The 18,943-nt window shown below is 39.2% G+C and overlaps 1 protein-coding gene across 3 annotated transcripts in view; it reads right to left on the bottom strand.

Annotated features, from left to right (window-relative positions):
• Window positions 1-18,943, bottom strand: part of si:ch73-63e15.2 (protein strawberry notch homolog 2) — a 99,143-nt gene that overhangs the window by 52,462 nt on the left and 27,738 nt on the right. For 2 of the 3 annotated variants that reach the window (XM_038290282.1, XM_038290283.1), the window contains exons 3-4: window positions 14,241-14,320; window positions 2,303-2,432 (exon numbers count right to left, since the gene is read on the bottom strand). In XM_038290282.1, coding sequence (XP_038146210.1) covers window positions 2,303-2,432; window positions 14,241-14,320 — 210 coding nt within the window. Of the gene's footprint in view, window positions 1-2,302; window positions 2,433-2,969; window positions 3,125-14,240; window positions 14,321-18,943 lie in introns of those variants that run through there. The other variant, XM_038290284.1, reaches the window with a different exon arrangement.

Here is an 18,943-nt window from a genome sequence, read left to right as displayed (position 1 = left end):
AGTAAAACTCATGTTGCTGCCTTGTCTAGGTCATTGAGTGATTTAATATTGCCTTAACATGTATTTATAAAAAAAAAAAAATGCATTCGACTGTATTTAAAGGGGAACACCGTTTTTTGTTTTGTTTTTTTTTTAATTGGGCCCTTGATTTTACGTTATTACAACATGTTCTACTCACCCATATTAGTTTTCTGTCATTTGGAGCTCTTTTAAAGATATTCGGCTAGGTTATATCCAAGTAACATCTTCCTATGGGCAACGACTTGAAGGCACAAACTAAACTGTTCATAATTTATTATTTATGGTACGGCAGCATTCACAACATGTAGGCGAATCACTGTCCCCCAGACATCCACGGTTATATTTTTTATATATATATAAAAAATGTTATATATATTTTATATATATATATATATAAAATATATATAAAAAATTTTATTTGGATGACGTGCGCGTCGGACCGGAGTTGTGACAGGCAGCACGGGCCACAAGCGGCTCAAATCAATATGGACATCCATCATATTCAAACTATGTCAAAATCTGAATCGTTAAATTCAATTTTGAGAAAGAGATCACTAGACATCTTCCAGGCATGTGAGTAAAACTAGCAGCAGTTCAGCGGACAGGATGAATGAATGGTAGCCGGTGTGCACGGATGACGTCATACACACTCTGCTTTGTTTAAAAAAAATATAAATATAAAAAAATAAAACCACGGATGTATGGGGGACAGTGATTGGTCTACATGTTATGAATGCTGGCGTACCATAAAGAATACATTATGAATAGTTTAGTTTGTGCCTTCTTTTTTACCTCCATGTTGAGTTTTGCATCTCCTTGGTGGAGCAGTTTGCAGATGATTAAATAATGAATAGATGAATTAGTGGAGCTGCTGGTACTGTGATGTACTACTGGTACATATAGGTAGGTTACAGCGACTGCTGTCGGTCGATACTCGATAGCTGTGAGTGTTTTCTTAAAGTTAGGTGTTGCAGTGGTTACAGTGGTCACCCCACAGCTAAAGACACTCCTGGTTGACCTCCCTGGGTTTCCTCCAGCTGCCTCTCATTGTAGGAAGTTATTCATGATGGAAAAATTGGTTGCTTTAAACTGGCTTCAGGTTTTAAACATGTCTCTGTTCTCACTTCTTCTTAATGGTCAAGGTTTTTAAAACAGTTCTGCATCTTTAAAGATTATTGACAAGCAGGAAAAAAGAAGAACCTCCATCAGATGCCCTGAGCTTGTATTTTAAGAAGAAGTCTTCTTTAGGAGTCTGCGTGGGACCAGGCAGTTTGGTCCAGCTCTTGGATTTACTTTATTCCCTGTGTTCTTTGCATCGTCTGCAGCAGCAGGAATCGGCTCTCTAACTTGCTTTGCTGTGACCAGTTTTCTTTGTGCGACTCAAAGAAAACACAACTGTTCCTCAACAATTGTGATAAAGGCATTATCACACTAAAGTTACGGTAGCCCCTGAGGTTCAGCTCTGAGAATATCACTTGTTTTAATGTCTTTTTATGGTTTGCATGTAGTGACAAGGTGGCAGCTGTTTTCTCCAACTGTATAATGCTCAGACTACAGCGCTGCGCCTACCCAACATATCGTACTCCATGCTGCAGGTCAGCTATTTAAAAAAATAACACTTTGAAAAGCAAACAAACTTTTCTAGCAAAGTCTATGCATCAAATTCAGCTGTAGGAATATTTCCTATGATATTTAAGACAGAATTAGTCAGATTGCTGGTGAAGATTCTCAGTCAGCCAGGTCACGGTCATTCCAAAAAAGTTAAAAAACAATCCACTGGACTTCGATTCCAAGTTTGAAGACGTTTCTCTTCCCATCCAGGAAGCTTTTTTAATTGAAAATGTTAGAAATAGGCTTGATTTTGAGGCTTTATATAATAGCCCAACAAAGCCTTTAGAAAACATGCAAACTGAAGCGGAAAAAACGGGTCCACCCCTTTCGAATGGGGGTCATTTGGCTTCTTTCGTTAGCCTGCAATGCCCCATACCTGTCTATGCATCTGAAAGGGGTGTTGTTAAGTAGTCAGAATATACACTAATACCAAGTAATTTCTGCCAAAGCCTACACTAGCTGCTGCAAGGATCACTCTAATTAAGTGAACTTAAAAGCCGAGTCTGAATATACAGTATTACATGTAGTGAAATAGGAAAGTAAAAGGGAGCATTTGATAGAAAGCCTTGTGGGAGGATACAACGCTTACATAATGCATTTAACAACCTGCAAAAAATAAGTTACATGTGTTGCTGAAAATGATTGAATTCAACATTTATTTTAAGCCAACCTGGGGGAAGTCTCCGTTTCCATTTTTATGGAGGTTGAGGCTGGTTAAATCCATGTCAGGGAATCCTGTGTACATGCTCATGTGCATATCAGGAATGTTGGTGGTAGTGCTGCTATTTAAGTGGTATTGCCTGGAGAAAAAGCAGAAAACACAAACATTTAGGTGGCTTGAAATTCATCATATGTAAGCAGTACAGTCTTTGTGTCACCTCCACCTTTAAAAGGAAGTAAGATCGCTAAATGTAAGCATAATATGACAATCTCTATACAGACATGAAATGCTAACCCAAAAAGTTATAGCCTTTGGTGATTCTACTGGGCAACAAGCAGAGACCAATTATAAGAACCACCTTAAAGGAAGCGCAGGGTGTAAAGTAAGGGTTAACAGGAGCAAAAGCTTTCGGTTTCATCCATGTTCAGTTCTTTCAAAGTTAAAGGTTGACTGATAACAGTCTTCTCACAAAATGATTCTGAGCTGTAAATGAGTTTAAACCTTATGAAACATTCAAAAATGATTTGTCTAGAGTTGACAGCAACAGCAAATTCAACTAAAAACCGGCAGGGAAACCAAACCTGTCTAGATCCGAGCCAAACAGACAGGTTAGACATGATAAGGGCAGCCAGGCATCGACAGCAGCATAAGCAAAACACAACGAGCTCCTACCCACCATGAAGGCTCCCTCTTCCTGAACACCAAACATCTTCTGGGGCATCAAGTTAACTTCTGCCACATATGATCAGACCCTTTACTCTAAACATGTTGTGTTTTCAGTTTCCTAAAGAGGATAAGTCACAAGGCTACCGAGAAATCCTCAGAGCAACCGGGTTGAGTGAGCGCTCAAAGCAAAAGCAAAACTTAAGTCCTGTTGAGGTGAAACCGTCCCATCAGCTGGTTATCCAATGGGCTGCTAGAGCTCGAACTTAAACAGCTGGACCTGAGCCAAAGCTGCTCAAAGGGTTTGGCTCCTGTGTCCTAAGCTGCTGGTCAGAGATCAGTGTTACTGAATGACTCAGCTTTCAAACATACCAAACACAATAGTGGGATCACCATTTATAATGACGATAACTGCTGTGTTATTTGCTGTAAAATCACGCAGCATTAATTTATGTTGCTGGTTAAATTATATAGACGAAGTTATAGAAAATCTTTAAAATAAGCCAGATGAGGGACTTCCGGTTTGGCGATGTAGAGGAGGGAAGCAGGGTGAAGGAGCTCCCGGCCAACTTTTTTTTAAATTACTTTAGAACAGGAGTTATACACTTTTATTAAGCACCGGACCGATAGAAGCACCATCTCTGAACCTGGCGACGTTATAATGGCCAGTGATAATACTAAACAAAAACTTTCTACTTCAACCAGGCGAACGACTAGCTTAGCTAGCAAGGTAGCTTCAATGGCCGCGGCTTCCTCCGACGGCGAACCACATGGCGATGGTAAATGCGGAGATCCCGTTTCCATGTCCCAACTGGTCACGGAACTATCCAAGCAGCGGAACAACTTTAAAGAGGATGTGGCCACATTAATTCAAGAGTCAATTCGGCCTCTGCAAACTTCGGTGGACGGGCTGCGGGACGAAGTGAATTCTTTTCAAAGCCGCCTTGTAGCTGCGGAAAGCCTGGCAGGCGACAACTTTCAACGCATATTCGAAGCTGAAGCTGCTGTTAAGTCTCTTCAGTCCCAAAACGCTGCCTTGTTGGAACGCCTTGAAAACCTGGAAAATCGATCTCGCAGGCTAAATCTACGCATACTTAACATACCTGAAGGCAGTGAAGACGGACAGGATCCAACTAAGTTCATTTCCAAGTTGCTAAAGGATGCTATGGGGGACGACATATTCCCTTCTCCCCCGGAATTGGAGCGAGCACACCGCGCAGCCGGACCCAAGCCCGTAGCAGGACGACCACCACGGCCCTTCATCCTTGCATTTCACCGATACCGGGAGAAGGAAGCCGCTTTGAGATGGTCCAGGCAGCATGAAGTAAAGCACCAGGGAACCACCCTGAGGATATATCCAGATCTCAGCATCGCTCTTGCAAAGAAAAGATCGGCATTCAACGGCGTCAAAGGAGTTCTTTACCAGAAGGGTGTGTCATTTCGTCTTCTTTTCCCTGCCCGTCTTAAAGTTACGTTTAAGGGAGAAAGCCACTTATTTGAAACGCCGGAGGAGGCCCAGGCGTTTTACGACCGCTGCGTTGCAAAATAAACAAACATCTGTCGGAGTGAGACGGGATACCCACGTTACAGCAGGATCTGGTAACAAATTACTGCGTTATGTGTTACACCTGCGTGTTCTGCATTGAAGGACTGGATAAAAAAAAAAAAAAAAAAAAAAAAAAAAAAGAGGAAAAAAGAGAGAAAAAAATATATATATTAATGCTGTTTTAAGTGGACGCATCGTTTTTCTCATAAGGGGCATGCTTCCATACACTTGTGAGTATGTTTGCACCATGTATGCACGTACACGAATATGCCCCCTATTATTACAATTTTATGCTGCTACTATCACTGTTTTTGTTGTTCTCTGTTCTCTGTTTTTACGTAAATTTAGTGTATTTTAGCACAAAAATCCACGTTCATAATCTAGCTGGTTATTGTACAATTGCCCTGTGGAGTTTACATTATCCACCGTTTATAGTTGCTGGTGCTGTTTTAACTTATTGTTTAAAGAGTGTAACTCCTTAATACCAAGTTTTTCGGGAACCTTCCAAAGTTAATTTGGGGATGTGTAAGGCCTATCGGAAGACCTACGAGGTGTTTATGGGACAGCAGTTGGCTTCGACAAGAGAAGCAAGGATACAACTGGGGTGGGTTCTAAAAAGGGTTGGGTTCAGGGCTGCCTTTTTCATTCATACAGGTGTTTTGTGTTGTTTTTTCTACTTTATTTTTCTTAAAAATTTGAACATGCATAGGAAGACATGCATCCGTGGGGGTGCCAGGTGGAGCTGCTGGGCCGGGACAGGTATAAAATTGGATTATTATGGCTAATGTATGTAACAACAGTGTAAGAGTGGATGCCTCAGCAGTTCGCTTTACTAGCTGGAATGTAAAGGGCATGAGAGGATTAGTGAAACGGGCCAAAATTTTTTCCCACCTTAAAAAACTTAAAACAGAAATAGCATTTCTACAGGAAACTCATTTGGTCTCTGCAGACCATATAAAACTTAAGAAGCCTTGGGTGGGACAAGTTTACCATTCACAATTTAATACTAAAGCGAGGGGAACAGCAATATTGATTCATAAAAACATACAGTTCGCTTTAAGCTCGTCCATATCAGATCCACAGGGCCGATATGTTATAGTTTCTGGTTCCCTGTATAATACTCAAGTTACACTTGCTTGCATATATGCTCCCAACTGGGATGACCCTTCTTTTATATCCAGGTTAATCTCTGCTCTACCTAACATGAATTCTCACCGTTTGATATTGGGTGGGGACATTAACTGTGTTATGGATCCGACCCTAGACCGTTCCAGCTCTAGATTGTCATCTCCATCAAAGATGGCTCAGGCCTTAGCAGCATTCATGAAGGAATCAGGTTGTATAGATCCTTGGCGCCTTTTGTTTCCAAATCGTAGGGAATTCTCCTTTTTTTCACCTGTCCACCAGTCATATTCAAGGATTGATTGCTTTTTTGTAGACAAAACTCTGCTACCCTTTGTCAAGAAAAGTGAATACTCTGCTATTGTAGTGTCTGATCATTCACCAGTAATACTGGACTTAGCCTTTCCACTTAATCAGGCTCAGCGGCCCATCTGGAGATTTGACTCAACTTTGTTAGCAGATGACAATTTTTGTGAATCGATGTCTACTGCCATAGATAATTTTTTGGTTGAAAACAAATCAGATTCTGTGTCGCCATCCATCCTGTGGGAAACATTAAAAGTGGTAATTAGAGGTGAGATAATATCTTACACGGCAACACGTAACAAAATTAGAAGATTAAGGCAGGAACAGCTTCTCAGTTCTATGCTGGAGCTGGACCGTAGACATTCAATGTCACCCTCCCCCGAGCTGTACAAAGAGAGACTTTGTTTGCAAATGCAATATAATCTCATATCAACGCAGGATGTGGAACAATCCTTGCTTAGATCTCGTGGATTTATATATGAACATGGTGAGAGGGCAGGCCGCCTCCTGGCCCACCAACTCAAGAGCCGGTCAGCGGCGCAGCTCATATCACAGATCCAAAAGACCCCTGATGAACAAACTATTGATCCAGCTGAAATAAACCGGGTCTTTGAGAAATTTTATTCTGATCTATATACGTCACAATTCCCAGAGGACAACTCGGATATGAATAATTTCTTAAAGAGCTTGGATATCCCTGTTATTGGTCCTGATAGGAAGAGGGATTTGGATAAGCCCCTTACACTTAGTGAGGTTATCAATTCTATTTCAGCAATGCAGAGTGGCAAGGCCCCTGGACCAGATGGCTATCCAATCGAATTCTATAAAAAATTCTCATCCAAGTTAGCACCTCTTTTACTTGAAATGTTTAACTACTCATTGGAGCGGGGAACCTTGCCACAGACTCTTACAGAAGCTAACATCATACTCTTACTAAAACATGGTAAAAATCCAACAGACTGCGCTTCATACAGGCCCATATCACTTCTAAATGGTGACGTTAAAATCTTAGCTAAACTTTTGGCTATGAGACTGGACGCAGCCATGGCTGACATAATCTCCTCAGATCAGACTGGGTTTATGAGGGGTCGTCACTCTTTCTCTAATATACGTAGGCTTATTAGTGTTGTCCATTCTCCTGAATCGGGGGAGCATCCTGAGGTTGTGGTCTCCCTCGATGCGGAGAAGGCATTTGACCGGGTTGAGTGGCCTTACCTATTTGCGGTACTAGCTAGGTTTGGGTTTGGGTCCAAATTTACAGCATGGGTACAACTGTTGTATACCTCACCCAAAGCGAGTATAATCACTAACAAAACAAGGTCTGGGCTCTTTTCTTTATCCAGGGGTACCCGGCAGGGTTGTCCCCTCAGCCCACTCCTCTTCGTTTTAGCTATTGAGCCACTCTCAATTATGCTCAAGACTTCAAAGAGTTTTAAGGGAATTTGTAGAAAACAGCTGGAACATCGGCTGTCCCTGTATGCGGACGACCTATTACTCTACATCTCGGACCCCGTATCATCTATCTCCAACATTGTGAGTTTACTAAACCGTTTTGGTAAATTCTCAGGATACAAGTTGAACTTCTCAAAGAGTGAATGTTTTCCAATTAATAATTCCGCGCTCCAAATTACAGAAACTGACCTACCCTTCCCGCTTGCTAGAGCAGGATTCAAATATCTGGGAATTAACGTGACACGTTCTTTTTCTGATCTGTTTGAAAAAAATCTCTCCCCTCTGCTTAATAATCTCAAACGCGACCTCCAGAAGTGGAGTGTCCTAAATTTATCTTTAGCGGGTAAAGTAGCATGTATTAAAATGAACGTCTTGCCAAGATTTATGTATTTCTTTCAGAGTATCCCAGTTTTTCTCCCAAAATCATTCTTCAGACTTATCGATAAACAGCTATCCTCATTCATGTGGGGTAATAAACATCCTAGAATCAGCAGGCGCTTCCTTCAGAGACATAAGGATGAGGGGGGTATGGCTCTACCTAATCTGTTGTATTATTACTGGGCGGCAAACCTACAAAAAATAGTCTGTTTACTCCATCAACCAGATGCTGACTGGTGTCAATTAGAACTGAACACGTGTAAGCCATCATCATTCCCTGCATTAGTTACCTCAAAGCTTCCTCTCTCTCCGAGGCAGCATTCGTCATGCCCAGTTGTAATCTCAACCCTAAAAATATGGTCACAATTTAGACAACACTTCAATATGAAAAACTTCTCTATCTACAGTCCCATATGTGATAACCATGTTTTTCCGCCATCCTTATCAGATCCTGTCTTTGCCCACTGGCGGAGAGCAGGCTTAAATAAATTTAGTGACCTATATATAGATGGAATTTTTGCTACCTTTGATGCTATTTCCTCTAAATTTAGCCTACAACGTTCCTCCCTATTTCGATACCTCCAGATCCGTGACTGTGTTCGTAACAATAGTCCCTGTTTTCCTAATTTACCCCCAAAGGGAGGTATAGACATAATCTTGCAAACTCCAACACAGGATAGGGGCTTAATCTCCCAAATTTATAATAGCATCTCATCACTTAATACTGTGAATCTCAATGAGATCAGAGCAGAATGGTCAGAGGAAATTGGAATACACATCTCTGATGAAACTTGGAACCAAGCATTACGTAGAGTAAATGGGTCAACATCATGCGCTCGGCTTGGACTAATTCAGTTCAAGGTCCTTCATAGGATCCATTACAGTAGAGCTAGACTCTCAAGGATTTACTCTACAGTGAGTGAAACCTGTGCTCGGTGCCACATGGCTAAGGCAAATCTAACTCACATGTTCTGGACCTGTAACAAACTGTGTAACTTCTGGTCCACAATCTTTCAGATCCTATCTGAAGCTTTCGAAATAGGTATCCAACCCAGTGCTGAATTGGCAATATTTGGAACTCCAGGGGAGGGGATATCATTAACACATGATTTTAAAAATGTACTAGCTTTTTCAACTCTCCTCGCCCGAAGAAGAATATTATTAGCGTGGAAATCAGAACACCCACCCAAGGCTTCTCTGTGGTTGAAAGATCTGTCCATGTTCCTTAAGTTAGAGAAGATAAAATTTTGTCTTAGAGGTTCGACCCAAAAATTTTATAAAACTTGGGCCCCTATACTATCTTATTTTGAAAGATTGGATACCCTCCCTCGAGCCTGAAAAACGTATAGGAACCAGCTCTGTTGTAATTGCCTGTCCCCCTGGCCCGGCGGCTCCTTGTGAATCTGGCTAGCGATAGTGATTGTCAACCTGTGCAGTTTTAAATATCCATGTTCTGTCTTGATCTGTGTACCTACGCTTGCGCAGACGCCTGTTTTACATGCTGTCCATGTTTCTGTACTCTGTCTTGGTCCCCTGGGTTTTGTTATGATTGTGATTCCTCAGCTGTATAACTGTTTTTTTTTTTTTTTTTTTTTTTTATTATTATTATTATTTTATTTATTTATTTTATTTATTTATTTATTTTTTTATTTTTATTTAATTAATTTATTTTTTTTTTATTTTGCTGTTTTTGTTTGCAGCCGGGTACGGATGGATGGGGAGGGGTAGGGGACAGAATAAATAGAAGGTAAAGGAAGGGACCACAGGATGGGGAGTGGGAAGGAGGGGAGAAGGGATTAAAAAAAAAATGTCATGTTTACTTTGTCCCTGTGATCATTGTATTGTTGTTGACAGTTGTCTAAATAAAATATAAAAAAAAAAAAAAAATAAGCCAGATTTTCAAAGTTTTATCAAAACATAGCAAAATAGGGATAAACATGTTGAAAAGTCCAAAGGAGGAGGAAGGAAGGAAAAAACAAACATTAGGACTGGTTAAAAAAAATCCTCCAGACTGGAAATCCCCCCTTGTGGTTTTATTTTGCTTACGGTGCAGTGACAGCATCATAAATACAGCAGGCCTGAACACAGCCGGTTGGGGGCTTAGACTCACAGCACTGGACCGACCTCTCTGTCAACGCAAGTAACCTCCAAATTTAATTGTTTTAATTCATATCATTTCACTATCATTTTTCATTAGAGCCAAATTAGTCAGCAGCCTCATGCATACATAATTTACCCAACTCATAACATGCCATCATGATAGGTTAAACAGAAGTCTTTACTGACAGGTCACTTTTTGTTTGTATCTCCATAGCTCACAAGTGGTGACTGCAATATAAACAATTACCATATTTTCCAGACTATAAGCAGCCATTTTTTTCCCACGCTTTGAATTATGCGTCTAGTAAGAAGGTGAAGCTTTTCTTTAGATTTTTCCTAACTGCCAGAGGGAAAAGTGAGTGTTGGAAATGAAAGAATTAAGTGGCTAATTTTCGTTGAGCACAACAACATGCTAGCAGGTGGGACCAACGGAGAACAAATGTTCCATATTCCCACATTTTGCACATTTGTTTGCAGCATTAAAGCTGCCGAACCAATACAGAGGCTGGGCTCAACTCCTGCGGAGCTGAAATTAAGAGCTGACCAAACCTAATCTTTCTGTAGAAGCTGCTGTAACTGCTACAAGTCAACAAGCTAACAACAGTTAGCATTCTTCTTCTTCCCTATTCTAGGGCTATATGTAGAGTTCCGCCTACAGGTTTGGTTGGGTACATATCAGTAGACATCAGCTGCTTATAGCCCAGTTCTGCTTATATATGTACGCCTCAAGTTCTTTCAAAAAATTTAGTGGGCGTGGCTTACAGTGTGGTGTGCTCTATAGTCTGAAAAATAGGGTAGTTATAGTGCATAAAAATCCATCTCTTTAGTGAGAAAAACATAGAATGTAGTTAAAAGACTAATTTCAATAAATACTACTAGTTTTAAAAGCACAACTTTGGTTGTGACAGCAGGAATGCCTTTAACTACAAGAAAAGAGTCCAATTATTATCAACAGTTAAAAAGCACTTCCATAGAAATGATGATTATCAAGGAGTAAGCCAAGCATGACACACCACACAGCAACCCACACATAGACATGCAAGTACGGAAAGTTGCAAGGATTCCTCGGAAGAACACTTCCTTATAGCTACTACAAACAAGAAAATAAGAGCTGTCATCCGAGTGTGCTTAGTGAACCTCAGGTTTTAAGCTGTGCAACGCACGCCACTCTGTCAGCAGCAAGTATTAATGTTGAATAATGCACAGGAAGCTCAAACAAACCTAAGAGTTGTGACCAAGTATAAACTTGTCCCATTATCTCCCTTAATCAGAATAGATCAGAAGGAAATGGTGGCTTTGGAATGTGAGGCACAAAGCTTTGGTAGGAAAACTGACCTTATAGTGCAACTAAGAGGTGTTTGCATCACGCACACTTTTGGATTTTATTTATTAGAACAAAGCAGTGGGAAAAAGACAATAAATAACTAAAATCAGTATGTAAAGGTCACTTAGAATAATCACCTCTGGTAATCTGGGCACTCACAAATTATTATTACTTAAGTAGAAGGGTAAATCCCACAGTTAAAAAATACTTCGGTAGAAGTTAGAGATCAACTTAAGCTTTTTACTTAAGTAAAAGTGTGAAAGTACCATTTTTATAACTTCTTAAAGAATAAAAGTAAAAACAATGCAGGAAAAATATTAAGGACAGAAGCTTTACTGCACGACCCTATTAAAGGACATTTTTCTACAATTCTGGATGATAACTTCCTTATACGTAAGTTCCTTAGTTTTATAAATAATGTTAACAGTGTCAAACATTTTTGGCATCATCTTGAAAAACTATTTGTTTTGGTTTGTGGCGAACAAGTCGGTGCAGCACTGAGTCCAACCACAAGAAATGAATTGAGTGAATGATATTTTGATGGTTTTTATTTTTTTAAATACCAACAGGCCATAATGACAAGGAGCTTAAATGAAACAAAACTAATGAGTCTATTTTTAAATGTAAGGAAAAGAAAGTAGAGCTAATTTCAAGAAAATGTTAGAAGTAGAAGTATAAAGTTAAAAAAATAAGTCTACAAAATAATGACTCCAGTGAAGTAAAGATAGTCAAACTTTCTACATAAGTAAAGTAACAATCATGATGACATTCTACAATTAAATTAATAAACTTTTGATGTACTTAAGGCTGTAAACACTTTAAGCAAACTGTTCCTTTATGTGACATCATAAAAAAAAAAAAAAAAAAAAAAGAGATCAGCCACATCCCAGTCAACCTCATTTACAATTTCCAGATGTCTGAAATGGTCAGATTCAGCTCTGCAAACAAAAATATGAAAATATATACAGCGTAGAGATGTTCAGCTACCAAGCTTTGTAGCACATGGACATATTCTGTGTCCCAGAGTTAAACATGTTTCTGTTTGACTGAAGCACAGAACAAAAGTAAGAGATCATAAAGCTGCTAGCTAAAGCAAAAACTAAGAAAAAGTTTAATTATCCACATTATTACATGAACATCCTTTGAATCTTTACATTCTGAATCATTTTTCAAAAATACGTTAAGAAAACCACTTAAGCTCTGCGTAGACTGGGCCTTATTAAAGTGATCTGCGGTCGCTTAAACTAAAAAAAAAATATTTATCAAATGGTCGAAATTCTACCTCTTCTACAACAGGTAGAATTAGTTTTAACTAATGTAAGAACATTATACCAGATATATACATGCATTTATCTGGTTTTAACTATTGAGATTTTCTGAAAACTAAGTACCACCTGAGTCAGCCACAATCTGCCTAGAATTAAAAATGTAGAAATGTTATCACACTAATGGTAAATTGTGTTAGCATATGAACTGTCAACAATCTGAAAAAACTATGTGTTTTTGTTCACATAGAGTAAGCAGAAAATGTTTCTGTGGTTTGTAAAAGTCTGGTTCTGATTCCACAATAGACAGCCTGATGCTGCCTAGCATATTCTAATACTTTCTTACACTAAAGCAAAAATCCCAGCAAATCACTCGTCCTATTTCTGCCTAATCACAGCTTTGAAAGTAGAAATTAAGAGGTTGACTCATTCTGAAGTAGTCTATTTCCTTGTTTTTGTGTTTAATGATGCTTTGTAGAACCAGTATGTTCTGTGCATATGTGTGGGGGTTGCTGTAGGTAGACAATCTGAGCTAACATAGCACCTCTCATGCACATTTTCTCCTCAATGCTGTAAACATATCACTCCTCTTCATGTTCTCTATGAGAATCTACATTATACTTTTGCAGGAGTTTGCAAAGGTAATCCCTCAAAAGGCTGCATGAGCATCAAAAGGAAACCAAAATTCACGGGAATATGAAAACCAGAAGTAAAAACAATTACAGGTAGTCATACAAAAACTGCTGGTTTAAGTTCTCTGTCCTGTTTCTTAAAAAAAAAAACAGGCCTCAATGTTCCAGGAAATCTCTGCAAGCAGAAAAAAAAAGCCTGCAAACACAACAGTATTGAGCATGACACTAGTCTCTGGCTTTTTCAAAGGCCACCTTACTTAAATTATGCAAGACGAAATCTAAACACCTCAATTCTAAGGAAACATAATCAATCGCATCATTTCCCCACAGTGGGGCAATAGAGGCATTACTTATTCTTTCTTATATTGCTCTTAACCGCAGACCCTTCTTTGGCTTTCTTTCCTCTCTGTATATAGTAAGATAGAAAGTGAGATAAAGTACTCTACAATGAGCTTGATATCATAAAACTCCACTTTGAGTGAGCTTGAAAACCACACACTGCACCTTCACGTCACCAGATGTTTTGACTTTCAAAGAAATGAGATCGGGGTATCAAAACGAAACACAACTATGTGAAGAAACAATTCGTCATTGGGGAGAACAAAAAACCTAAATCATTTTGGATGTTTCTACACAGAAAACCTCAACCTGACATAAAGGATGGAGATATATGACAGATGATCTAGAATATATTCTGTAAAACTGAGAGCTAAAGTGTTCTTCCTCAGTGCAAAGCAGCACCGTTTCTCTACCTTCTGATAGGCTGCTGGCGCTGCTGCTGACTAGCAAGAAACACAAACATATTTCTGCAACCACCAACTATCACACAGCTCCTGTTTAAAAGGACACAAGCAGCTCTAACGTGCAGGAAGTCTAACGCTCCCCCAACCCAAATGTAGGCTGACGTCAAGCAGCCTACAGCAGGAAATGAGAGGTCTGAAAGATTAGACCATCCGGAGAGATGGTGTGGCGATTCCATTAGGTCACGCCAGGTGAAAGCATTTTTGAAGACAGGGACGTTTACTTTCTGTTTCTAGGGGGTTTAATTTGCTGTGTTAAACATAATAAACATATATCAACTTTTATTTCACTTGCATTTTTTTTTTTTTTTATGTTTTTTTACAGTGTTTTGTGTAAACCGAAGTTATGATGAACTTACTGGTTTCCAGATTGCATAGGACAGTATCCAGGCTGATGAGGGAACGATCCCCAGGAACCAGAGGAGCCAAATATTGAACTCTGTAACACAAAGCATAAAGGTACGTGTAAAAAAAAAAACATCCCCATTTTAGACCATCAGAATCCATTCAGTTTTAACCTTCAAACATTTTTAATTTGAAAATGTTTGAAGGTTATTAAAACATTTTTAACTGATGAATAATTTGACCTTTCATGATTCAATGTAAGTCATTAAGCCCAGCATACTGAATCCAACAAACAGAAGCCGCCTTCCCTGATGAGGTTTCAATTCATTATGAGGATGTTGGAGAAATGTCCTTGTAATTTCATCTCTCCTTTAATAAAGCGGATGTTAGGAACCTTAATGCAAGTGAAAGATTTAAGGGAATATTTCTTGTGTTTTTTTAAACTTGTGTTTAATACAGTCTTTCTAGTTATGCAGAAGCCAGAAATGTAACATTTATGGCAAAGAAAAAAAAACATTGATAAAATATTTGAAAGGCTTGACAAATGAAATCACTTTAAGAGATAATTAAAAATGACGAGATTTGGTAAAGTGAAGGAAAACTTTTGGCCTCTTCTATGTAAAATTTCAAATATCTCCACCGGAGGTTCACTTCCTTTTTCTATAGTTTTAGATGACTGATATTTACCACAGGTCACATGAACCAGTCCTAAGATGTGTTATATATGTTTACAGTTATAGGTATTTATGGTATTTTTGGTATTTATTCTCTTGCAGGAAAGTAGAAGAGGAATGTTAGATCACCACAGAATTTGACATTATGATGCCCAGCAAACTTTTTGCAATTATACATAAAAACACCAACAAGGTTTCTATGAGGGGTTCCACAAGGCTTCAATCTGAGGCCTTTATTTAGAATGTGCCTGCTCCCCCTAGCCCAGCTCACAGAACATTACAGCTTCTCTCTATGTAATAAATCAGATGACACACAACTTGACATTTTCCTGTTACCAACAGACCACAGTCCCTTACAGTTACTAAATAAGTGAACATAATGGGACAAAACTTTGTCCACCCTAAGGAGGGGAAAGATGGAAGGACATGTTTTTGTTTCAGTAAAGGGAAACATAGAGTTAACTTATTCAAATAGACTCATTGAACCTAATAAAAAGCTGAGCAGAACAAACCTCAAACAACGATAAACTTAGAGTTAGTGTATATAATACTACCAGAATCTAGCTGCTGTTGAATGTTATAACAGAAATACTTTTTTGTGTTTTTGTTTCAGAGCAATCATATTAACACTGTGGTAATATGTAATTAATCAACATCATCATAACTTCATATAACTGACTAACTTTGCTTTTTCAGCCAGGTAAATGTATCATATTTGATGTCAGAGTTATTCTCTGATCTCTGAGGTCAATAGTCTGTTGATGTTGTTGTTTCCCACACGGCACTGAAACTTCATCTGCTGTTATTGTACAGCCTAGTTGGTAGCACCAACACTAGTGCACCCAACACACAGCTGGAGAGAACAGCTGTGTGTCACACTGTGCCCCCCACCACCAGTTTCTAAAAATAACTCGGTATATTAGCTCAGTGACACTCCGCATAAATGCGTTCCTCCTACAGAGCGGTTTGTTGCTTGAAACCAGGTGGGCATTTCTATAAAAATTGAGTTTTGTGCAGGTCAGGCCATCTGCTTTGTGTGCAGTGTTAGTAACTAAGTTAGTTTCTTTCTGAAAAAGATATCTAACTACCATATTTTCCTATAGAGCACACCTCACTATAAGCCGCACCCACAACATTTTTTTGAAAAAACTGGAAACACATGTATAAATTGGACCAGGCTATAAGCAGCTGATATCTACTGAACTGTCTCCCACCAAACCTGTAGGGGGAGCTCTACATGTAGCCTGTTTTAGTGGATAATTTATAAAAACTTCTGATGTTGAGAGGACCGGGCAACCAGCGGATCTCCGAGGCTTACCGCAGCTAGGGCTAATTTTGGCCAGTCTGCAGCAGCCCTCTCTCAGCATAGCTGTGTATGCAGTACCGCTGGCTCTAATGGCGAGTTTTATTGTTTTATTTGGCAAACTGTTCATTTAATTTGTGTTTATCTGACTTTGTTAATTATTATTCCCCCAAATGAAAAAGGTAATACTTTATTATTATCTGTAGACTATTAATAACAGTAGGTAAAATGCAGCTCCAGACAAGCTGACGTCACGAGTACACTTCTGTTCCAATTGACCCATATTTATGCTGCATGCTCCCGTTCTCCCCGAGTCCACACTATCCTGTGTTCTTCTTAAGAACAGACTTGGCGAGGACAGGAGTCCCTACACGCATTCTAGTGACTTGAGAAATGGCCTTTGACTTCCTTCTCTGGTGGTTAGAAAAAATCCACAGAAAAGCTGCACCTTCTCATAAGGCAGATACTTCAAAAGGTGGGAAAAAGTAGCGTCTTATAGTCCTGAAAATACGGTAATTGATTTTCCCATATTAGTAACAGCGTTACGTCACTTGCCTTACGACTCCATTCCATCAAAGCAAATTTTTATAAGCTTGTTTCCTCTGCAGTGACAGGCTGAGACCTGAGATAGGCATATGTGATGCCAACCGGCTGAGAAGCTGTAATGTGGGCGGGTGTTTGTTTAGCCCGACTTGAATACAGAGCAGAGAAGATGGCACAGAGCCACTGATGCAATGACAGCTTTTCTTAAAATAAAGCTATCTCTAAGCTCTAAAGGTTTCTGTTCATTGTGTCTGGAATAAAAAATACTTTATAAAAGGTGTCTTAGAGGCAACTGCTATCTAAAGAAGCTCCTCACATCATCTCACTGACTAACAGCTTGCTGCACTTATAAACACGTTCTCTACTTTATATGTGTAATACTGATTTGTCTTCCATGAGTTATGCTTTTCCCCAAACAGAAGAGCTGGGATTATAAAGTTAAAAATATTATACAGTATAGTGTAACCAACCTCCATACCTATTCTATAGCAAGTTAAATGAAGTAAAAGTGCAAAAATATCAGTTCTAAAACATTTTATTGTTCAAATCACCATAATTATATTCCAACTCACTTATTCATCCACACACATTTTTAATCAAGGCTTTCAGATAAGAAGTACTATTAAAGTCTAAGGGAAGCCGCTGTTCCAATGGTTGCATTTCCGACTTCTCCCGAGTGGTGCCAGAATTTACATGAGTGAATAAAGTGAATGTGATTGGTCGATTATCAAGGGCGGGATTATTCTGGTGGAAGGTTTGCAAGCAAGATTGTGGCCGGTGTCTCGGAAGCATCTTGCTAACCAGTTAGCAACTTAGTGCTAGTAAGTTCCCAATGGGACATTGGGACCAAGTAGAACTTAGCAACGACACTGTCAAGGAACGCTATGGACAGCGGAAACATGTAGGGGACAGGAGAGTTCTGTGTTTGAGGTCGTGGATGAGTCTCCTCCGTCATACATTTTTTATTTAGAGGAGGAGATGTTGTGGAAGAGGACGCCAGTGCGGCAAAAGCTTGGTTTGGTGTAGAAGGCTTCCAGCCGTACATGTTTGAGCCCTTGCCTCGCAAGGCTACCAGTTCTGTTAGCTCTACGCCTGCTGAAGATACAGAGGTCAATCTCCGTAAACACTGGTAAGTTACTAAATGGTAAAGTAAATTATTCTTATTCGTTATTTCAACCGTTGCGTATATAAGCTGCGACATATGAATCAAGAAGATATGAATGAAAACATTTGATTGACGGATGACCTTTGATATACGGTTAGTCAAATTTAGGTGTTCAGGCTAACTAACTGGCGTGAATAAAATAACGAAAAAAAAAACAACAACAACACAGATTTTAAGACAGGATTTTTTTTTAAATAGAAACTTTAATTTAAACTTAAGAATTTAGTAACTTTTGGGACAATATGGTCCGATAAAGAGTACATTTATATACATCTTTAAGCCAGTATGATTTCAAATGTAAATATGATTTCCCTACAACTTTAATTATGTAATTCATTAATTAATAATAAACATTCTATATTCCAAAACGGAACCTCCTGTGTTCAGAGCTCAAATAACAGGAAGAAGGAATTCTTCAACATAGATCATAAAAAGTAACTACATCGTTACTCTGACTAATAACTAGTTACTTTGAATGAGCTACTTTTTTAGAGAAGTAATTATAACTAGTTACTTTTTAAAGTAGTTCCTAACACTGCTCTTGGACAGCATGAAGAGGCATTGCAGATATCTCCATTTATAGTGTGCTTGCTTTTACCAAGACCTTCAACTAAACGCAGTAAAATGAACGCTGATGAACGCTCCTTCGGCTCAATCCAGCTCAATGCCTCCCAAAATCCTAAAGAAAATCAATAAGACCTGCGACACAGAATCACAACTTGCTAGCACAGGTAACATGGCTAACACGGAGCTAGCTGTTGAGCTGCCAGAGGTTAGTTGGACCGCCACACTCGATCCTGCTCTACGCCAAGTTATTGAAGAAATCACAGGGAACATTTAATCAGTTATCTCCCAGAAGGTAGATATTCTGACTGAAATGCTCAAGAGCCAAGCTATGGAGATAAAGGAGTTGGTCCAACACACAACAGATGCGGAGGACAGGACTGCAGCTCGAGAGGACAGCCTGGACCAGGCTACAGCACACATAAAAATGTTGGAAAAAGAAGTACTAACAATGGCTCAGCCAATTGA

The sequence above is a fragment of the Cyprinodon tularosa genome, unplaced genomic scaffold (assembly GCF_016077235.1).
Source record: "Cyprinodon tularosa strain WSP-4 unplaced genomic scaffold, ASM1607723v1 ctg278, whole genome shotgun sequence".
NCBI lineage: Eukaryota > Metazoa > Chordata > Actinopteri > Cyprinodontiformes > Cyprinodontidae > Cyprinodon > Cyprinodon tularosa.
The sequence above is the reverse complement of the archived record's forward strand: the minus strand, read 5'-3'. Positions and strand labels throughout refer to the sequence as shown.